At 46.5% G+C, this 24,410-nt stretch overlaps 5 protein-coding genes across 6 annotated transcripts; 1 reads left to right on the top strand and 4 right to left on the bottom strand.

Annotated features, from left to right (window-relative positions):
* Positions 1–4,307: 4,307 nt before the first annotated feature.
* Positions 4,308–8,532, bottom strand: Vps53 (vacuolar protein sorting 53). Its single transcript, XM_017239473.3, is given in 5 exon segments — positions 4,308–5,126; positions 5,191–6,477; positions 6,537–7,714; positions 7,772–8,278; positions 8,344–8,532. Coding segments are annotated over 4 exon segments (2,697 nt in total). The 5' UTR covers positions 8,452–8,532; the 3' UTR covers positions 4,308–5,126; positions 5,191–5,573.
* Positions 8,533–8,647: 115 nt separating this feature from the next.
* On the bottom strand, positions 8,648–9,716 carry Psf2 (DNA replication complex GINS protein PSF2-like protein). The gene is made up of 3 exons (XM_017239448.3): positions 9,535–9,716; positions 9,138–9,426; positions 8,648–9,076 (listed from the first exon to the last, which is right to left on the bottom strand). The coding sequence occupies exons 2-3, from the start codon at positions 9,380–9,382 to the stop codon at positions 8,710–8,712; spliced, it is 612 nt and encodes a 203-aa protein (XP_017094937.1). The 5' UTR covers positions 9,383–9,426; positions 9,535–9,716; the 3' UTR covers positions 8,648–8,709.
* A 943-nt stretch (positions 9,717–10,659) lies between these two features.
* On the top strand, positions 10,660–15,192 carry Tps1 (Trehalose-6-phosphate synthase 1). Its single transcript, XM_017239446.3, has 5 exons — positions 10,660–11,195; positions 12,546–13,086; positions 13,183–14,075; positions 14,144–14,765; positions 14,836–15,192. The coding sequence occupies exons 1-5, from the start codon at positions 11,062–11,064 to the stop codon at positions 15,073–15,075; spliced, it is 2,430 nt and encodes an 809-aa protein (XP_017094935.1). The 5' UTR covers positions 10,660–11,061; the 3' UTR covers positions 15,076–15,192.
* Positions 15,162–16,329, bottom strand: LOC108123987 (protein YIPF6). The gene is made up of 5 exons (XM_017239449.3): positions 16,177–16,329; positions 15,901–16,120; positions 15,661–15,832; positions 15,433–15,590; positions 15,162–15,372 (listed from the first exon to the last, which is right to left on the bottom strand). The coding sequence occupies exons 1-5, from the start codon at positions 16,192–16,194 to the stop codon at positions 15,260–15,262; spliced, it is 681 nt and encodes a 226-aa protein (XP_017094938.2). The 5' UTR covers positions 16,195–16,329; the 3' UTR covers positions 15,162–15,259.
* On the bottom strand, positions 16,325–24,383 carry LOC122321472 (uncharacterized). Of its 2 annotated transcripts, XR_011441892.1 has the most exons (3): positions 17,831–24,383; positions 17,667–17,779; positions 16,325–16,335 (listed from the first exon to the last, which is right to left on the bottom strand). XR_011441892.1 is itself a non-coding variant. In XM_070276691.1 (2 exons), the coding sequence occupies exon 2, from the start codon at positions 23,650–23,652 to the stop codon at positions 17,956–17,958; it is 5,697 nt and encodes a 1,898-aa protein (XP_070132792.1). In that variant the 5' UTR covers positions 23,653–24,178; positions 24,230–24,383; the 3' UTR covers positions 17,774–17,955. The 2 variants fall into 2 exon arrangements, 1 of the variants encoding a protein (XP_070132792.1); XM_070276691.1 differs by lacking the exon at positions 16,325–16,335 and having other exon boundaries at positions 17,774–24,178; positions 24,230–24,383.
* Between the last annotated feature and the right edge of the window lie 27 nt (positions 24,384–24,410).

Below are 24,410 nucleotides of genomic sequence, written 5' to 3'. Positions count from 1 at the left end.
TGGAGAATCGATCCACGAATCGTTTAAGGTACTCCGCAAATGAATCGGATGATTTTTGTGAAAGATATAGCAATCGCAAGATGTCATATAGTGGCTCCATTCATTTTTTGGGATTTTCGAAGGGGACCCTCCAGAAAATTTGACAAAAAATCTGAAAAAAATTATGTTCTCAGATTTTGATCCAGATTTATGGAGAATCGATCCACGAATCGTTTAAGGTATTCCGCAAATGAATCGGATAATTTTTGTGAAAGATATAGCCATCGCAAGATGCCATATAGTGGCTCCATGCATTTTTTGGGATTTTCGAAGGGGACCCTCCAGAAAATTTGACATAAAATCTGAAAAAAATTATGTTCTCCGATTTTGATCCAGATTTATGGAAAATTGATCCACGAATCGTTTAAGGTATTCCGCAAATGAATCGGATAATTTTTGTGAAAGATATAGCCATCGCAAGATGCCATATAGTGGCTCCATGCATTTTTTGGGATTTTCGAAGGGGACCCTCCAGAAAATTTGACAAAAAATCTGAAAAAAATTATGTTCTCAGATTTTGATCCAGATTTATGGAGATTTATCCAGATTTATGGAGAATCGATCCACGAATCGTTTAAGGTATTCCGCAAATGAATCGGATAATTTTTGTGAAAGATATAGCCATCGCAAGAGGCCATATAGTGGCTCCATGCATTTTTTGGGATTTTCGAAGGGGACCCTCCAGAAAATTTGACAAAAAATCTGAAAAAAATTATGTTCTCAGATTTTGATCCAGATTTATGGAGAATCGATCCACGAATCGTTTAAGGTATTCCGCAAATGAATCGGCTAATTTTTGTGAAAGATATAGCCATCGCAAGATGTCATATAGTGGCTCCATTCATTTTTTGGGATTTTCGAAGGGGACCCTCCAGAAAATTTGACAAAAAATCTGAAAAAAATTATGTTCTCAGATTTTGATCCAGATTTATGGAGAATCGATCCACGAATCGTTTAAGGTATTCCGCAAATGAATCGGATAATTTTTGTGAAAGATATAGCCATCGCAAGATGCCATATAGTGGCTCCATGCATTTTTTGGGATTTTCGAAGGGGACCCTCCAGAAAATTTGACAAAAAATCTGAAAAAAATTATGTTCTCCGATTTTGATCCAGATTTATGGAGAATCGATCCACCAATCGTTTAAGGTATTCCGCAAATGAATCGGATAATTTTTGTGAAAGATATAGCCATCGCAAGATGCCATATAGTGGCTCCATGCATTTTTTGGGATTTTCGAAGGGGACTCTCCAGAAAATTTGACAAAAAATCTGAAAAAAATTATGTTCTCAGATTTTGATCCAGATTTATGGAGAATCGATCCACGAATCGTTTAAGGTATTCCGCAAATGAATCGGATAATTTTTGTGAAAGATATAGCAATCGCAAGATGCCATATAGTGGCTCCATTAATTTTTTGGGATTTTCGAAGGGGACCCTCCAGAAAATTTGACAAAAAATCTGAAAAAAATTATGTTCTCAGATTTTGATCCAGATTTATGGAGAATCGATCCACGAATCGTTTAAGGTATTCCGCAAATGAATCGGATAATTTTTGTGAAAGATATAGCCATCGCAAGATGCCATATAGTGGCTCCATGCATTTTTTGGGATTTTCGAAGGGGACTCTCCAGAAAATTTGACAAAAAATCTGAAAAAAATTATGTTCTCAGATTTTGATCCAGATTTATGGAGAATCGATCCACGAATCGTTTAAGGTATTCCGCAAATGAATCGGCTAATTTTTGTGAAAGATATAGCAATTGCAAGATGCCATATAGTGGCTCCATTCATTTTTTGGGATTTTCGAAGGGGACCCTCCAGAAAATTTGACAAAAAATCTGAAAAAAATTATGTTCTCAGATTTTGATCCAGATTTATGGAGAATCGATCCACGAATCGTTTAAGGTATTCCGCAAATGAATCGGATAATATTTGTGAAAGATGTAGCCATTGCTAAATTTTTACGGACTAAAAGTTCATATTAACATGCGCTTAACAGCACCCACTGTTCTAAGAACAGGGCGATTAGTGCAATATCGACTGGGAAAACAATCACATAGCCTTTGTATTAAAATCAAAATATATAAATTTTCGGAAAGGAGAGAAATGTAAGAACAATTTTTAAATGTTTACTTGAGTTTCAACTATATTTATTCAACAGAATCCCACAAAGAAGAGCAAGCAACAAGGGACGTGGGAACTGCAATGGATTCGATAGGGAATAGTCTCCAAAATCATGGAAATATAAAAATAGAGTCGGCAGAAGTTACTGAATTAAATGATGAGCCCAATAGCGAAATAACATTCCAATTTGAGTTGGAAGTGAATGAAAATGACTATGAAAAGGCGATACAAGATGATTTCTATGAAATACTAGAATTAGAGAATGAAACCCCTATCAATGAAGAGGATAAACATCTGATTGCCTTCACGGGTGGGCCAAACTCAGCAGTTGAAATCAAAAACGAACCCATTGATGATGACATGTGTGAGGAAAAAGATTTCCAGACATCGGAAAGTGAAGTTTCCACCGACAATGTTGAAGAATGTCCTGAGGAGTTTATTATCACCATAAAAGAGGAGGCGGAAGAAGAAACTTTAAACGAAAGTTTTTCGAATGAAATCGATGCGTCTAGCGAAGTGACACAAGATGAGTCCATTCAAAGCACCCAAATGCCCCTCAAAATTACAAGCTGCCGCAGTCTTCCCCACATACAAAAAACTTGCCTGCCAATTAAGTGCCCCCACTGTCCAAATGCATACAATCCAAGAGTCTTTGCGCAACACATCCAGTCTGTAAACTGTGCCTACTGTCCCGAGTCCTTTAAGTGCAGCGCAGGTCTCAAGACGCATATGCGTGTTCACGCCGAGTCAAAGCCATTTACTTGCTCCGAATGTGAAAAGGCTTTTAGCACAATTCATATCCTGGCGGAACACATGCGAACGCACACAGGAGAGAAACCTTTCTGCTGTCCCCACTGTCCGAAAGCCTACACGCAAAGCCATGGCCTGAGAAAGCACATCCACACCCACACAGGAGAGCGACCGTTCCAGTGCTCGTTTTGTCCCAAGTCCTTCACAAATGGAGCTAGTCTTAAATCGCACATTCGCACTCACACCGGTGAAAAGCCATATAAGTGCTCCGAGTGCAATAGAGATTTTGCAGAACGTAAATATTTACAAGTGCACATGCGAACCCACACTGGCGAGCGACCGTTCAAGTGTCCGCAATGTCCTTCAGCCTATAAGCAAAGATCATATTTAACTGCTCACATCCGGAGCCATACTGGTGAGAGACTGTACAAGTGTACGGAGTGTCCAAAGGCTTTCACTGTCAAATCTGTTCTGGATAACCACATGCGGACCCATACGGGAGAGCGACCGTTTAGTTGCTCCTTTTGCTCAAAGACTTTTAAATACAATTCCAACTACGTAATACACGTACGAACCCATAACGAGGCTCCCAGCAATAAAACATGAAACCTTGGTTTTATGATTTAACTTTAATTATTTTTAAATTTATTATGTTAGACAATTTTATTATGTTTATACGTGTAATATATCCATTAGGTTTTTATTAATGTTAAATTATACAAGAACTGAAATCAAAATCTAAAACTGTGTCTGGTTCGTTTCCCAAGGATTTATAAAGCTGGCAACCACCTAGTCAAATAAACAGAAAGTATATATATAATTTGTAAATTATCACTTATCTGTTACAGTATTATGGTAAAACGAAAAACCATTTTGGCCCTGCTTAAGGCACAAATGTTTGGCACTTTGAGTTCTGGTGGCCTTCGTTGTGCAATAGAAGATTCTTAGAATGTTTAAAAGATTTTGAGCACAGACTGCAGGCGTACTTATTTTTCCAATAAGAGCACTTATAAAACGGGGTCTCTAGTTCAGCTGGGCATTTCAACGCTACTTCTTGTTCTTGGTTTAAATAACGATGTTTCATGTGGTATCATTTCACTGGCTTGTTCCTCCTTAATCCCGTAATCAGTTATTTGGAAAACTTGCTCCACCAGGATCTCCTCCTAGCCTGTCTCTTCGTTGACCGTAACTCAGCCCTTGAATAATTAAAATGAGTAACAACTCAAAGCTTTTTATTAATATACTTAATTATTAATTTTCAAGACAGGGTTTGTATCAGCTGTTGGGTTTGTTTATATTTTAAGAACTACTTGTGGCGTGCACAGTATACCCTATTCAGCGGACTAGACTGGTCCCACTAACAGATAAATATTCAAAAGAATTTAAGAAATTGAATTATGTATATTATACATATTTATTATTTTAAATGAAACAAAATGATAATACAATTCAACCAAAAAAAATGGTTGGTCAGATGGCGGAAATTTGTCGCGCTTTATATAAAGAATTTTGTAGATGTTCACTATTATTTAATGCAAAGGTTTTATTTTAATTATTTTACTTAGGACCCTTTTCATGTTTACGGATATGCGAAACATACGCTCCATTTCGCGCATAGGATTTTGAACAATAAGGACATTTGTATGGGCGTTCTCCGAAATGCGTTGGAATATGTTGAGTTAGGTTTATTTCGTATGGAAAAGTTTTTGGGCAATGAGGACATTTAAAAGGACGATCACCAGTATGCATCCGTAAGTGTACGTTATAATTGGCGAGGTATGAATATTGTTTTGTACAAATGGAGCATTTGTACTTCATCTTATCGGTTTGCACCTTTGAATTATCATTGCCCTCTTTTTGTAGGGAACCTATTGGGTCTTTGGATTCCTCCGAACTTGATTGCTCCTTTCCTGTTTTTACTTCTGCAGAAAAAGTTACATTTTGTTCGTTTTTCATTCTAGGACTAGGACTGATAGGATCGGTGTCTATAGAATCTTCTGATTCTTCGCCAAAAGATTCATCTTCAATAGGTTCGTTTTTTACTTCACATTTATCGGCATTATTACTGTGTTTTTTACTTGTCGAGCAGCCGCTGTGTTTCAATCGACCTTGTAGAACCGGAAGAAGTTCATCTGCCCGAAATGAGTCTGAAATCCGTCTACTTTTCGAAATACGAGTTCGCTTGGGTCGTGAAATAGTTGTTTTTGAGCTGGGACAAGAAATCCTCCTGTGAGAAAACATAAACTCAGTTTTATAAAACTATTTCTACTTACTTTTTCATATTAATGGGCGTTAATGTTTGTTGCTTTATTATATTCGCATTCGTTTAAGAATTATGTTTCTATTTACTTTTTCATAGTGTTTATTTTTCATCAGACGTCAGATCAGCTGTAATAGTCAGCTGTTAGCCTTAAAAGTGCTAACATTGGTGCTGTTAGGCGCAAAACTAAACATCGATAACAGAACGGAAGATTTTTTAAATGTTTTCAAAAATGGAATTTTTTAAAGTTAAAAAACAATTTTTTTGTGCTATTATTATTTTAAAATACATCCATAACCTAATCCGGATTTGTAAAATAAATTACAGAATATTGGTAAACTACATCCTAGAAAGCTCCGGGGAATGTCAAAGTCGAGTTTCCAATAAGAAGACAGATTAAGGAAATCGTTTCTTCAGAAGATTTTCTAATTTTCGAATGCCAGTTTGGGAGCTCCCATCGGCATTCTTGTCTGCGCTTCCCGTGAAACTTCCAACGCTGAAAATAAAGGCTCTTTTGGGTGTGGAGGAAGACGTTGTAGCATTGGATGTATTTGCCGTTGATTCGATTGCTGCAGTTGATGGATCGGCGTCGTCAGAGGTTCCCAAAGCTCCGGCTGAGGAGTCTACGCCACCTGACTCTTCCTCACCAGCCGTTGGCTCTATCAGACCACTAACCGCAGCTGCCGAGGCCGTGTGCTTGAAGAGATCAATCAATTGCAGTTGATCCACACGCTTGACCGCTTTCATATCAAGAATCTTCTGGTACTCGGCGATGGTGATATCGGGTAACAGTTTAAGTACTTGCTGCGTAAAATGAGCTGGAGGTTGAACGGGTGTCATCACCACCTTAATGATCATCTCCGCCCGGGTCATATCCTTGACCACTACTTTCGTGTAGCTGGTGGGTGCTTTACGATTCACACTCGATCCCACCGAAGGAAGCTCCAAGAGAGCCGTTTTGAGCGAGTGGGTGTCCAGTAGAAGCTGCTCACAGCCCAGCACATTGTTGGAGCCATCGGACAACGTAAGTTTGCAACGGTACAGGACGTTTATAAACTTTGGCACAAAGGCGGCCACAAATCGATGGCAGAATTGTGTAAAATACTTCCGTGAACTGGCCAATGTATCCCGAATGGTTGGAACCGTCTGCTTAAAGTTTCCACACATGCTGCTAATGAAGGCGCTCTGGTCTCCAACGTTGTTGATATGCTGCCACTGTACTTTAGCCATTGCTTGCAAAGACGCCTCGCATCCAGCCTCCAAATCTTGTACCAGCAATTGGATGCAGTTCGATATAATGCTGTTATAGAAAATACTTTAATAAAAAAAACCAGTTATAAATAATGAAAATAATCTTACCGATGAAACACATCCTTCTCCTCGCTCATATCAATTTTGCTTACGTAGACAGCAGTCACTTTTTCCTTCAGTTTGTCCTCAAGCTGCTGGACGGTCTCGAGGCAATACTCGCCGGTAGTCAAAACGCAGCATATCCGAACGAGGTCGTCTCGCGAGAAACGCTGGGTGTCTCCCTCTTTCAGGAAGTTGTGGAAAACCTGACCCGCGGCCGTAGAAAGGTTTTGCATATCGCGAGTCAGCAGAGACACACTTTTTCCGAGGGAACTTCCCGTTGTAGCGGGCACAAGCTTCGGTGTGCTGCCCTCCAGAACCTTTGATGCATATTCACGGAGGTACTTCTTGAAAACTAGTGCAAGATCGTACATGGGCTGCTCGTTGCTGAGCTGGTTGCACTGCACCATGCATTTCTTGTAGAAGACAAACAGGTCCCCTGAACTAGGATACACGGTGGTCTTTGCTTCGGCGAACTTATATGGCTCGCGGGACATCTCTACGAACTTTTCCATTAGCTCCGCAAGATTCCTGTCAATGCTACGAATTTAGATGTCGAGATGCGACTTAAAGCACTGTCCGATTTGATTATGGAATACGGTAATGCCAGTAGGAGTGTCAGCCACAGAAGGCTCTGCAAGCACTCGCACTGGCGGCTCTGACTGAGAAGCTCCCAAAGTCACTCCCGTAAAGCGCTTGGCGAGCAGCTGCTCGAAGGCCTATGTATTGTTGATGGCTAAAAGCAGTAGCCGGACGTCAATTTCGTTTGTACGTTTGGCCATGATCTGTGCCAACTGCTCCCGCGTCTGACGGCAGAACTCAACAGTAATGCGCTCCGATACCTCCCAATCCAGCGGAAAAACGGGGCCATACTTGTCCTCAAAATCAAGAAGATGCCGCTTCAGCCAAGCGTACCGTTTGTCGATCTTGTCAAGCCAGGCAATATCCTGATTCTCATGAAACAGATGCATGTACTCCTCTAATTGCTGAGCAATAAACCACTTTAGAAGCTCTTTTTTAACCTTCGGATCCAAAACGGACATCACCTTGCAGGCATCAGCCAACTGGTTGAGTCCCAATCGGTGCTGATTTTGGCCGGAGGACTTTGCCGAGAACGCCTCCTTGAAATCCTCGGTGATTTGTTGGGCGAGAGTGACTTGGATTTTGTCCACGCTCTGTGACAAGTTCTGAAATAGTAATAATGGAATTATAGAACTTAATCACAGGCACAAAAGATTACCCACCTTGATCTCCTCGATGTCGGAGAACTGCTAAAAATGTTGGTTAACTTCGGTGATAGCCTGAAGCGGGTTAAGAATCTCTCCGTAGGATCGGCGCTCTATTAGTTTGTTAAGGCTTTCGATGCCACCGACTAGCATGTGTAGGTGATTCAGCGTGGTTATCGCAGCAGTCAGGTTGCGCTTGGCGCAGTCCAGCTGCTTAATGTCCCGGGTGATCTCCTTGACCATCTCCTCCGTGCGTTCTGCCCGCGTCTTAACATCGATGATGTGGCTAAAAAGCGACCCGATAACCTTCTGGGCTTCACTTAGTGCCAGCTGTCCATCCTGGCCGGTATTCGTCTGGCCCCGTACCACGGATCGAATGTTGTCATCAATCAGCGACACCTCACACTGCATTTTATGAATGGTTTCATCTATGCCCGCTAGGCTTTGTTCGTTGGGAAACAACTGGTTAATGTAGTCAACGGTATTGAAGTCTGGTGCATCCATGGGGTCATCAGTTTTAAGTACCTAAATGGGAAATGTCGGCAAGTGAAAAAATCCGTATGTTTACCAGACCCAGTGTGACGTCTTACCTTGTCAATGACCTGCTTCACTTCCTTCGAGAAACGAATCTTATTGTTGGCCACCATATGCTCCGTGGAGGCTGGCTCCATCTCCACAGAAACCGGGGCTTCGCTCATTTTAAGTCTTCTTTTTGTATCGTTAGCGATTTTCCTGAAAAATGGTTTTGGGTCAGACTTCCAGGGATGGAGAGAAGTCTTCTGTTGTGTAGGCTGTTATTAACAGTGGCAGTGCTGACATGCGCAATATTTCCCGCTAAGTTAAATGAAAGTTTTAAGCAAAGTTTTTTAATATGAGCTTGCTGTTTTTAATGATTCTAGGCAAAATTATATTCTTATAACTATTAGATTGTACATATATATTTTTAATAATACTAATCACTGAGAAAACAGCGAGTTACTATTGGGGACTGAATTGGAGCCCATCATGGAGTTACTGAGCATAGAGGTGTCCCTCTGGGACGCAGTGGCCATGCGTTGGTATCGCGCTATATGGTCCAGAGAGTAGGGAAGGATCGGTCGCACGCTATGGATTTCTAGGAGCGTTAAGTTGTCCAGCTTGGCGTAGGTGCCCTCGCCCTTGATGAAAGCGTCTATTGAGGTGCGCAGTTTGGATTCGCGAATGTCAAAAATGTCCTTGATGACGGTGCGTAGCTCCTCGCATCTGGGAACGTCATCAGGAGCTGTTGACATGACCAATTGAGCCACTACCATGTAATGTTCGCAGGGCATCTTGGTGAAAAATCTACAATAAACCGAAAATAGTTGTTATAATATAACATAGACCATTCCAAATTGTTACATACTTAGATCGTTTTTCCTCCTCCTTGATCTCCTCTAGTATGTCCATGTCCATCCACTCCGGCGGCACAATCCGGCATTTCTGTTGCTTGCGCAGATGCGTCGCCATCCACAGGGGCACGAAGACAGGAAAGCCCGCCCGGAATGGGCCAACGGAACCGTAGATCATATGCAGCGGCTCATTTGAAAAGTTTGGAATAATGCTGATCATGACTTTTTCGCCAATAAACTCAATTATTGCAGGATCCATGTCGAAGATCTTCCAAAGGAGAACGCAGCCAGATGATTTTGATTCTAAATTAGTGTTGCAAAACGCGAAAATAAATTATAAAAACACCGATAAGGAATTTTGTTATATCGGCAGTTATTTTTTGAATTTTGAATTTAAAATTGATTGCATACAAACTATTTGGATGGGTTTTGTGCGTCAGAATAGTCGCGTCAGAACTATAGACGTCGGTGACAACTATAAATAACCAACGCAATAGAGCGACCTCGAATGGGTTATCTGGATCCTGATCGTCCCGATCCCATCGCTGCATTAAAAGCCCAACCGAGCTGACTAATTTGCGCTCCGATGCGAAACTGTTAGTGCAGATTCCGGCAACTATAAAACGGCAATCACGTAAACCGCCAGCCAGGCGTCGTGATAAGCGCATGACTGCCAAACATGATCAAGCGTTCAAGTTCAGCCAAGTTTTCCATACATAATATATTCAGCCAACCGGCCGTAATCCCTTGCACCACTCCGCCATAAATCCTAAACTAAAATGCACCAGATAACCGGGGTGCATCTTATCAGTTTTGTATCTTTCCTTGCAAATAGTTAAAAATAAAAATAAAACGGTTGTACTATCCATATAATTAAGCCAGAAAGTGACGGTCATGACAAGGTTAGAGCTCCGGAAAAGCCAAGAAATGCAAGACTTGAGAGCGGCTTGCAGGCAAGAGACTTTGAAAGAGATCCGAAAATAGAAATCTTCTGTGTACAATTGGGATGTTCTTTATTTTATAAGACAGTCGAAGCGTAAACAACAGCATCGATTTGTTGACTTATCACTTTGAGAGACGACACCGAGGGTGGTCAGTCGGAGGGGAGGAGAGGCAACAGCAATGTTGCCGTGAAATGTTCACGAGCTGATAATACCAGGCTCGGCCGGTTAATTCTAGAAAACTAAAACCCCGGCTTTAAATCCATGGTTTCAAAAGGTCACATAACCGTCAGTCACCTCCAACCCGGTATTGGCAGTACCTCCAAGGATGCCAACACCTCGAAAGTTGCCCTGAAAACTGGCCAAAACAGGAGAATAGAGCCATCGCGAATCGAACTGTATACGGCACGTTTCATAAACACCCGTAACGTAATCAGTGCTATTAATGAAGCTGGACGATTTTCTGATAAGCCGGAGAGACAGTGGACTGTGGAACCCAAGATCGGACGGAGGCGGAGACGGAGGAGGAGGAGCTCTCGAGCGATCGAGGCGCATTAATTTTTAGCAGAAAAGTGCGACTTGAGCGGCTAGTTGGCTTAGTGCTTGTCTATTTTCGGCAGGGTACGGAGCTACTGGCTCTCGCGACCAACGAAGCAACCACCAGCCCATTCCCAAACGCAGCCAGGAAAACGGTTTTCCCCACTAGCAGCTCACAAAGCTAATAAATTTTGGCCCGCGAATTGCATCTGAGAGATAAGAACACTGCTCGGGCGGGCAGTTGCTCTGGAATCTTCAACCTTCTATCAGCATTCGTATTGGAATTTCGGCAGCAGTCGCCCTCTCCCATCGGCGAAGACAGGTGTCAGACCTCTACATACATCGCAGTTGCCTGAAAATTATGTGCTAGTCCCGTTAGCGGCTTCCTCCTAGAGCAGCTTTTTATCCAGCCATTACAGTAGCTACTTTACTTCCACATTTAATTTAAAAAAAGATCAAAATGCCCGAAACGGAGATCGTTGTGACCAATGCGGGTGAGCCGTCCACCAAGGCGAGTCTCATCGTGGTCTCGAATCGGTTGCCGTTTGTGCTAATCCGGAACGCAAAAACCCAGGAGCTGGAACGCAGAGCCAGGTGAGTGAGAAATATTTTAAGATAAAGTGTTTTTTGATGTAGAATGTGTGTGATTGAAAAAGTTTCAGGTATTTTTAATCGAAAATAAGAACATCGTTACGTAATATCTTTCAAAATTTTTAAAGTGTTTAAATTATCCCATTAATTCCGTTTCGATTTCTAAAAAACTAAGTAGCACGTTACATAACAATATTTTTTAAAAAATGAGATCGAAGTAAAATGTTGATAGTATATAACGAATCTTTAGCTTGGTAATCTATCATGGAAGATTGTTAAAGTCCGTTAAGAGGGTCAAGTAAATAGTTAAATAAAGTTATCTCAAACAAAGGGAGCAAATAATTTAAAATATTCGAACTAATTCCATTCCACCATCGGATCGCTTATCATTAGTCGAAGATTCGACAGGCAAAGCTCAATCAGGAAAAACTTAAATATTCTTTGCAAACCCAAAAATCCAACAATCATTTCCAAGTAACCCAGTTCGATCCGTAAGCCCTCTAGCAATTTGCATTAAAGATAAGCACAGCCTGCGCCCCAACACCCAACCCCCGATCTTGTGCCTGAATATGTTATATACCTATGTTTCGATTATCAGCGCAAAATACACAGACCGGGATGGGAATGGGAATGGGAATGGGGATGGGGATGGGGGGTTGAGATGAGCTGGACAATATACTTGGCATCGAGGCGATGTCTGGGCATGGGATTAGAAAACAGATTCAATACTAATGGCAGGTCTTATCAGCGAGGTCCGTTACGCGGTTTTGACCCTTTCCAGGCATTTGGTAAAGGGGGCAATACTGAGGCGTTAGAACAAGGCTGACGTCGCCCAGTGGAACCTGAACCTGACACTGAAAAACGCCGTCACGTGACCGAGATTGCTTCGCTCCGAAGTTTCCCGACCTATGCCAGGAGTTGGCTTTTCATCCGACACTCTCCCGGATTGTCTCCGGGTGGGATGGACCGAACCGAACCTCGGTCCACCAGCTTGTTTACAATCGCAGCTTTAATGGGATTTTCTTATCAGTCCCGGGTGTCGTGCCCTCTGCACAAAATGGGATGGGTCTTTGCCAACGTATACTCGAACATCCCGTCCAGCAAACCAGCCCAGAGTACACCTCATGACGTCTCGTTTAGTGGTCCATTTTCGAATGTAAAATAGGTTCATGTTTTTTCTAAGGAATAAAATTGACAAAAAATATTTAAAAAATAAAATAATTTTCAGGAATCATCACCCTTTCTTCAATAATGAAGGAACCTTTAAAATAGTCATCCTAGGTGTCTCTAGACTTAAATTTATGATATGCTTAGGATATGTATTATATGTTTATCAACTTTATCTCCTTCTAGTGCTGGTGGCCTGGTAACTGCCGTGTGTCCGGTAGTGATTAAGGGTAGCGGTCTCTGGGTGGGTTGGTCTGGAATCCATTTGGAGGACCCCAACGAAGCCATTCCCGAGTCCAACCCCAACGATCAAACCCCCACCGCTGGCCTGAAGTCAGAGCAGGTGGTGTCCGTGAACATCAACTCGAAAGTCTTTGATAGCTACTACAATGGATGCTGCAACAAGATGTTCTGGCCGCTCTTTCACTCCATGCCTGGCCGGGCGAACTTCGGAGGCGAGCACTGGCACGACTATGTGACTGTCAATAAGCATTTTGCTGTGCGAACCATCGAGGCTTTGGAGAAGTGCCTGGCCAAAAGCGAAGGCACCGACAAGAGTCCCCCGATCGTATGGATTCATGACTATCATCTTATGTTGGCAGCCAACTGGGTGCGGGAGCATGCCGAGGAGAAGAACCTGCCCTGCCGGCTGGCCTTTTTCCTACACATTCCCTTCCCGCCATGGGATATCTTCCGACTGCTGCCCTGGTCCGATGAGATCCTGCAGGTAAGATTTTTCAATCCAATTTCTTAGATTCTTATTCCGAAGTTATTTTCCCACAATCTTGGTAATCTTTATAACGATTTGTCTTCTTTCCGTTAGGGTATGCTGGGCTGTGACCTGGTCGGCTTCCACATTCAAGATTACTGTCTTAATTTTGTGGATTGTTGCCAGAGGAATCTTGGTTGCCGTGTGGACCGCAACAATCTTCTGGTGGAGCACGGTGGGCGTACAGTCCGTATCCGTCCACTGCCCATTGGAATCCCCTACGAACGATTCGTGAACCTGGCTCAGACGGCTCCAAAGGTTTTAAAGACTTCCAAAATGCAGATCATTCTGGGCGTCGATCGTCTGGACTACACCAAGGGCCTTGTCCACCGCCTGATGGCCTTCGAGGCACTGCTGTTGAAGTATCCACAGCACAAGGAAAAGGTCAGCCTGCTCCAGATTTCGGTTCCCTCTCGTACTGATGTGAAGGAGTACCGCGAACTGAAGGAGGAGGTGGATCAGTTGGTGGGCCGTATCAACGGGCGATTCACCACCGCCAACTGGGCGCCCATCCGATACATTTACGACTACGTTAGCCAGGACGAATTGGCAGCATTGTACAGGGATGCGGCCGTGTGTCTGGTCACTCCCCTCCGTGACGGGATGAATCTGGTGGCGAAGGAGTTCGTGGCCTGCCAAATTAACGAGGTGCCCGGCGTCTTGGTTATCTCGCCATTTGCCGGAGCCGGTGAAATGATGCACGAGGCGCTGCTCTGCAATCCGTACGAAGTGAATGAGGCCGCCGAGGTGATCCACAGGGCGCTTACAATGCCGGAGGATGAACGTGTGCTCCGAATGGCCCGACTCCGTAGGAGGGAAGCTGAGTGCGATGTAAGCCACTGGATGCGCTGCTTCCTAAAGGCCGTGGGTGCTCTTGAAATGGACGACGTTGGTACCACCATCATGCAGCCCGTCTCTGTGGACGATTTCGATGACTACTTACTCAAGTGAGCAAATTCTACCACTATAGGCTATTGTTCGCCCAAACTCTAATCATATTTGTTGTTCCCTTCAGATACATCGGCTATAACCACAAGCTGGCCTTGCTCTTGGACTACGACGGCACCCTGGCGCCGATTGCCCCTCACCCAGATCTAGCCACCCTCTCCCCGGAAATCAAGAACGTGCTGTACAAGCTCTCCAACCACTCCGACGTCTACGTGGCTGTTATCTCGGGTCGCAACGTGGATAACGTTAAGAAAATGGTAGGCATCGAAGGCATCACATATGCAGGCAACCACGGTCTCGAAATCCTCCATCCGGATGGCAGCAAGTTTGTGCATCCAATGCCCATTGAATACGAGAAAAAGGTCAGTGATCTATTGAAAGCGCTGCAGGACTCGGTTTGTCGAGATGGAGCTTGGGTAGAGAACAAGGGAGCGCTGTTGACGTTCCACTACCGCGAGACTCCGAACCACCTGAGGGGTGCCATGGTAGACAGAGCGCGCTCATTAATCGAAAAGTACGGTTTCCGGGCTACGGAGGCACACTGTGCCCTGGAGGCCCGTCCTCCGGTGCAGTGGAACAAGGGTCGCGCGTCTATCTACATTTTACGTACTTCCTTTGGCGTCGACTGGAACGAGCGCATCAAAATCATTTACGTAGGCGACGATCTTACCGACGAAGATGCTATGGTGGTAAGTATTATGAAACCTGTTCTTGTTCTTTTGGCTGCGACGATTCATGTTATTTAAACATCGTCTTTAGGCTCTCAAGGGCATGGCCCGAACTTTCCGAGTCACATCATCGGATATAGTTAAAACGGCGGCGGACCATCGACTGCCGTCAACAGACTCCGTATACACGCTGTTGAAATGGGTGGAGCGGCACTTCATGGGCCGCAAGGCGCGTGCCAATTCGTTGACCTACCGGCCTACAAAGGGTGACGGCGTTCAGATGCAGATGTCCCTGGAGGTGGCCTCCTCGGCGAACAACCTGGAGGTGTGAGCCCAAATATACATAGCCCGTATGCATGTGCAAGTCTCGTAACTCACATATTTTGTAAGATTTTAAGAATAAACAAAACAGGATCGTAGCTTAAATAAATTTACAATTGATTTCGGATTTTTGGTTACGCTATGGAACGTGCACTTTTTATACGACTTAATCACTAGGATTTAAGAAAATCCGGCTAATTATGGGACAACACCAGCCAAGAGATGATGAAGAAAAACAGGAAGATTGGGTAAACGGCAAGTGGCTTTCGATGGGGCGGCTGGCTCTGGCCCAAAAACACAAAAGAAGCTGCAAAGAAAATGAGAATGATTATTTTTTAGGTAATACGAATCGGACCTACGGATTTACCATATGTAGCCCAGGCGAAACCCAAAGTAGTTGTTACGAAACGTAGAAAGAAGAGTAGTGGCGTGTGTTTCGCCAACAGGATCACCCGACACACGATCAGAGCAATGGCCACTGGTGTAAGGCAGTAGCCTAAGACGCAAACTGATTGGAAGAATGAGCTGCAAAGGATGGGGTTTATAATAAAAACATTATACATATATTAAATTAAAAAGGGTGAAATCAACGTACATATTGCCTCCAAGAAGTTTGGAGTTAAGTGTGACGATGGCCGCTCCTATCCAGACGATGACGAATACCTGGGCAAACTCGGGGCCGTTGTCAGCCATGCTGTCTGCGGAAGAGGAGCCCTGCAGAATAGTAGCCATGAACGTGCACAGAACCAGGGGTCCCCACAAGTCCCCTAAAAGTGTTAAGAAACCATTAAAATCTGCTTACGCGAGCAGTGAATACAAGAAGGTGATGACGTACAATCCCGCAGCAGGCTGGATTTCTCCTTGGGATATAGCACATGATAAAACTTGACTCCCACGGCGCGGATGTCTCTTAGTACTGTTTCCCGGATGGGCTCATCCAGGGTATTGTAATCAGGAACACCGCCCGGAGACGTTGTTGTTGTTATCCGTTGGCCCGGAATGGACATCTCGCCCTCCAGAGAAGGAGCTGGCGACGTGTTAACGTCCTCAAACATCTGCGGATCACAAGTCAGAAATACTCATGATGATGATTTGTTCTGTTAGTACTCACATCCAGCTTGGAGTCCATTCTTAAATTGTTTACTTGCTGGTTTTACGTTTATAACATCGAAAAAAGTTGAAAATAAGCCAGCTAATAGTTTTGAAAGTGTGACCGTGCGCCAAAAAGCCGCACCAGGGTTGCGTCGATGAAGCACGGTACTCTTGGCGGCTTTTCAAAATAAATTTCGAATAATTATTTTAGAAACATATTTCTTAATGATTCCTAAATATTTAGTCTTTGGGAGAATTTACTGATCCATCAACTTCCATGGATTTTTTACTTATATTTTTGAAAATGTTTTAAGCTACAATTTTGATATTCTCTTCGATTGGCAGCACTGGCTTTTAGAATTTCCCCGAATTTATATTTCAATTTAAATCTGCGACATCAAGCTAACGTAAGTTTCCACGTTTCTTATACCCATGGATTTTGACTACGACAACTTGGAAGACCCGTACACTGCCGAGCAGTACGAATGGCTAAAAAATTGGTGGAAGCTGGAGTGCACAGAGACCGACAACATGGATTCGTTAAGGAAGAAACACATCGAGGAAATTCTTAAGTTACAGATTCAAGTAAAAGATCACGAGACAGAAAACCAGGGACTAAGGCAACAAATTGATGGGCTGTTCTACGAGCTTCAGTTTGTCTGCTCGCAAAAGGATCAACTTGCACTTGAAAAGGAAACTATTGCATTGAAACTGAAGGAGGAAGAATCAATACATCGTGGTGTAGTGGAGAAACTTGAGGAACAGGTACATTCCATGCAGATTATTTTAACAGATTTGGAAGACCAGATAGCCAAGAAAGAAAATATGCGTCAGAATCTACTCAAAAACCTCGAAAATCAGGAGCAAATTCATCTAAAAGAAATGGATCAGTTGAAGCTGAATCTTGAGAACAAAAACCAAGATGACATCACTTGCTCCATCTGTTTGGTGGCTTGGGACGTTAGTGGCAGCCACCGACTCGTCTCCTTGTCTTGTGGACATCTTTTTGGCGACTCCTGCATTAGATCCTATTTGAACCGATCTAGGGAATGCCCAACATGCCGGAAACCGTGCGATCATACTCATCTTCGTTATATATACGGCCGTCACATACTGCCCAACCAATAAAGTCATATACATATTTATGAAAAATATAATAAGAATTATCCCAGAAGGACCTATGCTTTTAAGTTAAAGTAATAGCAACCGCCAATCTTTTTTTTAAGTTTATTTCATGGAAAATTTGTTTGAATGGAAAAAGTGCAGAATAAGCACTCTTGTTTTTTTTTTTTGAAAAGTACGTATATATTTACATACACACTCACTCACAAAGCTTCATTTAAGTCCAATAAATAATTAAGAAGTAAGAATGAATAGTACATTGTAAAAAAAATGTAAAAATATTTGAAAAAATTAAATAAATAAAGTAGTTAAAACTGGCAAAATTGGTTATAATTTTAGTCATTGGATTATTTTTTAAGTTATCAAAATACATATGTATGTACATACATATACTGTTGTTTTGTGATGTGAGGAGTTGCCTTAAACGGCTCCCCCACGCGTAGGTCCAAAGAAAGGTGAACTTCAAAGGCCTGTTGCTATGGCGTATGGAACGTTTTATTCTGTAAATTCATTAATTTAGTTAACAATTCAAATATATCTCCTCTTCTTACCGCAGTGTGCCCTCCTACGATCAACAAAACAATGAATGGCACTTTTTGGCGGCATTCACACTACCGCTATTAGTAGGCCCGTAGTTCCGATAACTTAAAATACTACATTTCCTAATAATACTGACTTAACTATCGATAACAATGTTTTGACCGTCGACATCCCCGACCCCGTGAAGACCAGCTTCACTCAAATCCAAAACTGCAAGTTTAGAGACGGGCCGCAACATTGTCCAAGATAATCCATTATCATTTACGCGCACAGTGGCGCGTCTGACGACTCCATCAGCTCCGCTGTAGACCTCCTCCACGATGCCCTTGCGCCACTCTCGTCTGGGCAAGGCAGGATCGCAGACGAAGACCATATCGCCCTGGCGGATGGGCTCCGTTCTCCGGCACCACTTCTCGCGGCGCACAAGCGTAGGCAGGTACTCCCTGACCCACCTCCTCCAGAAACGGTCTCGCAGCATGCGGGCAATCCTCCACTGCTTTCGCGTAGAACCCTCCTTGGGCAGCTCGGCATCCAATCCAGGCGTATCTGGCAGGTTAGCTACTCCCTTGAGCAGGTCATTTGGCGTCAACGGCGCCTCTTGGTCCGCATCTACTGGCAAGTGGGTGAGCGGACGCGAGTTGACTACGTTCTCCGCCTCTATGAGTAGACTCTCCAACACATGGTCCCTCGGCGCGACTTCCTTCAGGGTATGGCGCAGCACTCGCTTGACGCACTGCACCATCCGCTCCCATACTCCGCCCTCAGACGGGTTGGATGGGCAATTAAAAACCCACTCAATGCTCCTGCTGGATAACTCACTCTGTATCCTTTCCGTCTCGAACACGTCCCCAAATCGTCTGGCCTCTCTGTCAGCTCCCACGAAGTTTTTTCCGTTGTCACTCCGCAGTTTACATACTGGTCCTCTACGGCAGACGAAGTTCCTGATCGCTATAATACAGGAATCCGTTGACAGATCATGCGCCAGCTCCAGATGAATCGCCCTTGTCGTCAAGCATGTGAACAAGGCGACCCAACGCTTCTCTCTGTGACGGGCAACAGTCACCAGCAGTGGCCCAAAGTAGTCTAGTCCTGTGTACTTGAATGGCCATCCTCCAGCTTCCAAGCGATCCTCTGGAAGGGGTCCCATTATCGGCGGCATCGGCCGCGTCCGTTGTAGCTTGCATTCGTTGCACGACGAGATTACCTCCTTCAGCACTCGTCTTATCTTCGTGACCCAGAATCTCGTCCGGATCTGGGCAATCGTCGCATCCACGTTTTGATGCTTCATCTGGGCGTGGTAGTGTCTTACTACCATCTCCGTGAGACTGTGCCTGTGTGACAGTATCACGGGCCTCCTCGCACTGTACGGCATGGACAGCGCGGCATCGACTCTGCCATAAACTCGCAGAACTCCATATTTATCCATGTACGGCGCCAGACTACGAATCTCGCTCGAGTTGGCGACTTCCTTTCCGCGTTCCGCCGACCCCATCTCGTCGGGAAACGACTCCAATTGGGCCTGCCTGATTAACAGGTTCTCCGCGGCCTCACACTCCGTCGCAGTGAGTCCATATTCCTCGAGCTCGCTTCTCTGTTTGCGGCACCGTCGCGCAAACCTCAGGACCCAGGCGGTGGTCCTCACCAGGCGACTGAAGCTCGAGAATCTCTGGAACAGGATGACAAATTCATTCGATGCTACCAAAGCGAACTCACCGGGCATCTCCTCCTCGTCAGGTGCATCTGGAACATGCTCGGTTCCCTTCTCAGGCGTTGGCCAGCCGCTTTCTGGCTGCCTTAAAAATGCGGGACCGCTTAGCCACCGGGATTCCGGGCTAAGGTCCGCCTTGCTCTGCGACCGCGTCGCATCATCCGCTGCGTTGTCAGCTGTAGGTACCCATCTCCACTGGGAAACCTTCGACGACTCCAAAATCTCCGCCACTCGGTTGCCAACAAACTGCTTATACCGGCGGTGGGTGCTGCCGATCCATTTCAGCACCGTTTTTGAGTCCGTCCATAAAACCGTCTCGCTGATGTCCACACCGTGTTCTTCCTTGACAGTATTCATCACTCTGGTTCCAAGGACCGCTGCTTGCAGCTCCAGCCGTGGGATGGACATCGTCCTCATCGGCGCACACTTCGTCTTTGCGCACACGAAGCTAACCAGCACGTTTCCGTCGTTGTACGTGACCCTCCAATAGGCCACCGCCGCGAATGCAGATTGACTTGCATCCACGAAAACGTGCAACTCGATGGTCCGAACTGCTCCACGCCCAAAATAGTGGCGAGGACATCGGAACTGTCCCACGGCGTCCAACTCTCTTCGCCAGGCAGCAAAGGCTCTGCCTATCTCCTCCGGCAGCGGTTCGTCCCACTGGATCTTCTGCCTCCAGATCTCCCGCAGCAACAGCTTCGCTGTAATCATCAGGCAGCACAGGAACCCCAATGGGTCGAACGTTGACATCAGCAGGCTCAAAAACTCTCTCTTTGTTGGGACTCGCTCTCCACTTAGGACGCTTTTTGGCACTCGATGATACTCCACGTTGAATCTGAAGTCATCCGTTGCTACTTGCCAACGCATTCCAAGGATTTTCTGCTCAGACTCACCCCATCCGACGCTCTTGACTTGTCCAGGTGGTCCCAACGCCGCTTCCACGATGGGTGAGCAGGATGAGAACTGGCATAGTTCGAATCCAGCCTCCGCGTGTATCTCCTTCACTCGGGTAGATACCTCGATAGCTTCGCTCTCCGTATCGAAACTATCCACGTAGTCATCGACGTAATGGTGGTCGATGATGGCCTTGACTGCCCTCGGATCTGAATCCCGAAACTTCAGGGCATTCACCGTCTTGACGTAGTGCGCAGTGCTCGGCGAGCAGGCTGCTCCAAAAGTCATCACGTTCATCTCGTATGTATCCGGCTCTCGATCGTCGTTGCCATCTCTCCAGAGGAACCTTTGGGAACATCGATCCTCGGGTCGGATCAGCACTTGGTGGAACATCTCCTTGATGTCCCCGCAGACTCCGACTGCTCCTTCTCTGAAGTGGAAAAGCACAGCTGGCAAGGGCTTGTAGTGCTGTGGCCCTTTGTCCAGCGCCGAATTGAGTGAGGTTCCTCCAACCTTGGCTGCAGCATCGAACACAAGCCGGACCTTTCCGGGCTTGTTTGGGTTTTCCACACCAAAATGTGGCAAATACCAGAGCTTGTCGCTCTTCACTGCGACCTCATCCGGCTGCAGCTTCCTTGCATATCCTTTGGCAACGTAGTCTTTGATGATACGGTCGTATTCCAGAGCCAACTGCCCGTTGCGCTTCAACTTCTTCTCGACGTTGATCAGCCGTCTGTGCGCCATCTCATAGCTCCGTGGCAGCACAGTGTGGTCGTCCTTCCAGAGCAATCCCGTCTGGTAGCGACGCCCCACTTTCACCGTGGTGTCCTCGAGGATCCTTTGGGCCCGCGCGTCGTCGCTGGCTGCGACCGGTGGCGCGAGCTTCACACCAAAGCTTTCCATCTCGAAGTAGTCCTCCACCATCTTTTCCATCGCATCGTCCATTGACACGGCTAGAAGGCAGGACCTCGGTGACGGCGTAGTCGACTGTCCACTTACTGGCCCGAATACAACCCATCCAAGCTCGGTTGCGGCCGCATACGGTCCCTCTCTGGCAAACCGCCTCGTCCTAAGTGGCAATCCCAGATGACCATGGTCCAGCCCGATTAGCAACTTCGGCACCACGTTGCTGTAGGGCTTCATCGGCAGTCGCGAATCCCTTTGCACGCCCTGGACATCTCGTCGACTTAACGTTTGCATCGGCAGACTCAAATTTGAAACGGCGTACACATTCCTCAACGGGTGGCGAGTGGGCTTCCCAGCTCCACTTATCTCCAGACTCACCACGTTGGTAGGCTCCCTGCTGGATCTTCCTCCAAACCATTGGACGTTAAGCTGTCGATGTTCGCCTTCCAATCCCAGATCCCTCCGTAGCTCGTTGTCGATCATCGTGACGGAGGATCCCTCATCTAACAGCGCGTATGTGTCCACCTGGCGACCAGCTCCGTACAGCGTTACTGGTAGTATGCGAAACAAAAGTCGGCCTCCTTCGACGTCAATACTTAAATTCGTCTGCACGGGCGCCTCTGCTGGCTGCGGGGCCCTTCTCTCCAGGCTGTTCCTGAGGACAGCCGACTGCTGGCTCCTCTCGTGGTCCCTGTAACCACCTCGTGGCGAAGACCTCCTTTCCGGGCTGCGTCTGGAAACAGCTGACGTCTGGTTTCCTCCGTTGTGGCGCCTGAAGCCACCTCGCTGCTCCGGCCTTCTTCGCTCTTCGTCCTCTCCATGTAGCAGACGGTGATGTAATCTGCGGCATCCGTCGATCTGGCACTCGCGATGCACATCGCAGGATCTGGTCGTATGCCCACTTCGTAAGCATGTGAAGCAGAGCCGATGCCTCTTCACCATGCTCCACCTGCCCGGTGGCGAAGCTCCGATGAACTCCCTGCAGTTCGTCGTAGCATGTTGTTGCCCTCCACAAATTGGACAACCTCTATGCCGGTCATCCCGCTGCTCGTGTCGGTCCTGGTCGACGCTCGCGTGCAGAACTCGACGCCTCGGCTCCTTTCCATCGACGTCCAAAATCGTACACACGATGTTCGCGTACTCCTGTAGCCACGCGCTGAAGTGTGCTACAGTGGGAAAGGGCTGGATCGATGCAGCGTGCCTGGCCCAATCCACTCGTTTGCTGGTGGGAAGCTTTGCCACAAGCTCCTCCATGAGTGTGGGGTTTCCCAGATGTTGCTCCGCCTTCGCCGACTGCAAGAAGGCCGTGAGGTTACTCACTCTAGTTGCGAAGGGGACGATCCTCGCCAGTTGCTGCTCCGAAATCGGCTGCACCTCTCGCACGCTGTTCAGCTGGCTGCGTATTAGCTGCTCCGGTCGGCCAAACCTGAAGCGCAGCTGCTCCATCACGGCTCTGACGTTCGCAGGGTGAATCAGCAGCGACTTCACTGTCTCGCGTGCTTCATCCTTCAGCGCCTTCAACAGCCTCTGGTTGTTCTCCAGGTCCGTGCAGTTGTACGCTTGGGTCGTCTCCACAAACGAACAATTAAAGATGGGCCAATCCTCGGGCTGCCCTCCAAATATAGGCAAGTCCGGGAGCCTCCTTGGCCCATTCGCTCCTTGGGTTCCAATCGGTGTCATCGAGGCGTAGGATCCCACGAATGGCGATGCAGTTGCCACGTTGTGGATGCTCCCGCCCGGTAGCGCGAATCCATGCGCTGTCTGCGCAGCACTTGTAGCGCACAGTGGGTTGCTAGTCGTTAGCAACGGTGGTCCACTCCAAGATGGCGGCAGCGTGTAGGCCCCACTGGTCGCACCGAAACTGCTATATGGGTCCGGCCCGACCCCGTTAGTTTGGGCCTCACCGTTCAATGTGGCGGCTAATGGCGGTCCGCTCCACGATGGCGGCCGCTCCGACGTTCCACTGTTGGCGCCATTTGCGCTTGGCCCAACTGGGATTGGCGCGCAATTGGCGGTGCTCGTTGCGTTCATAGCTCTAACCTGCTTCAGCTCGTTCTCCAACGCCGTAATCCTCTCCAATAGGTACGCCGTGAGTGGCTGGCTCACCTCCGGCTCTGAACTCGCAGCTGTGACAGCAGTACTCCTTAGTTGGGACGCTACTGTAGTCGCCGTAGTGGCTGGGCGAGAAATGGCCGCCGCCGTGGTTATGTTCACCCGCGGCCGATTTTCTGCTGCACTACTCGCTGGCTGCTGATCCGCTCGCGTTGTAGGGGTGGCTTCCCCTCCGTTCAGCCGGGAACTCCTCCTGGGGGAGTGCTGCATCTCCAAGTGTTCAAATATGGCGCTGCCCTAGCGCTCCAAAATGGCGCTGCCCTAGCGCTCCAAAGATGGCGGACCTGTGCCGTCTGGCTGCTGCCGCTGATGCTTGGCGCTCCTTGCGCCTCCTGCCCGCTGGTGCTTGGCGCTCCTTGCGCTTCCTATCCTGACGCTGGCTGCGTCTCCTAAACTGACGCCGGCTGCGTCCCCAGAACTGACGCTGGCTGCGTCTCCGTGTCGCTGGCTGCGACTCCGTCCGTACTCAGTGGTTTGGCGCTGGCTGCGCCGTCTATGTCGCTGGCTGCGACTCCTCTGCTGGTACGGGAACTGCGCTCCGTGCGCTCCTTGCAACTCTCTAGCTGGTCGTCGAGCCGTCCTCCAGCGCAAGTTGCCCTTGCAGTCTCCCTAGGACTGCGAATAAAAACTGTTGTTTTGTGATGTGAGGAGTTGCCTTAAACGGCTCCCCCACGCGTAGGTCCAAAGAAAGGTGAACTTCAAAGGCCTGTTGCTATGGCGTATGGAACGTTTTATTCTGTAAATTCATTAATTTAGTTAACAATTCAAATATATCTCCTCTTCTTACCGCAGTGTGCCCTCCTACGATCAACAAAACAATGAATGGCACTTTTTGGCGGCATTCACACTACCGCTATTAGTAGGCCCGTAGTTCCGATAACTTAAAATACTACATTTCCTAATAATACTGACTTAACTATCGATAACAATGTTTTGACCGTCGACATATACATTGATATTTATATTTA

The sequence above is a fragment of the Drosophila bipectinata genome, chromosome 2L (genome assembly GCF_030179905.1).
Source record: "Drosophila bipectinata strain 14024-0381.07 chromosome 2L, DbipHiC1v2, whole genome shotgun sequence".
In the NCBI taxonomy this organism is placed as follows: Eukaryota; Metazoa; Arthropoda; class Insecta; order Diptera; family Drosophilidae; genus Drosophila; species Drosophila bipectinata.
Note: the sequence above shows the minus strand (reverse complement) of the source record. Positions and strands in the feature narration are given on the sequence as shown.

Excerpts from the sequence above, each read along its gene's own strand:
- Psf2 (XM_017239448.3), bottom strand. The coding sequence starts at position 9,382 with ATGGATCCTGCAATAATTGAGTTTATTGGCGAAAAAGTCATGATCAGC. Across the intron at positions 9,077-9,137 it reads GAGGAGGAAAAACGATCTAA|ATTTTTCACCAAGATGCCCT; the intron begins GTATGTAACAAT and ends GGTTTATTGTAG.
- Tps1 (XM_017239446.3), top strand. The coding sequence starts at position 11,062 with ATGCCCGAAACGGAGATCGTTGTGACCAATGCGGGTGAGCCGTCCACC. Across the intron at positions 11,196-12,545 it reads GAGCTGGAACGCAGAGCCAG|TGCTGGTGGCCTGGTAACTG; the intron begins GTGAGTGAGAAA and ends ATCTCCTTCTAG. Across the intron at positions 14,766-14,835 it reads CCGACGAAGATGCTATGGTG|GCTCTCAAGGGCATGGCCCG; the intron begins GTAAGTATTATG and ends CATCGTCTTTAG.
- LOC108123987 (XM_017239449.3), bottom strand. Across the intron at positions 15,833-15,900 it reads ATCCAGCCTGCTGCGGGATT|GGGACTTGTGGGGACCCCTG; the intron begins GTACGTCATCAC and ends TAACACTTTTAG. Across the intron at positions 15,591-15,660 it reads AAACTTCTTGGAGGCAATAT|CTCATTCTTCCAATCAGTTT; the intron begins GTACGTTGATTT and ends CATCCTTTGCAG.
- LOC122321472 (XM_070276691.1), bottom strand. The coding sequence starts at position 23,652 with ATGCAGCACTCCCCCAGGAGGAGTTCCCGGCTGAACGGAGGGGAAGCC.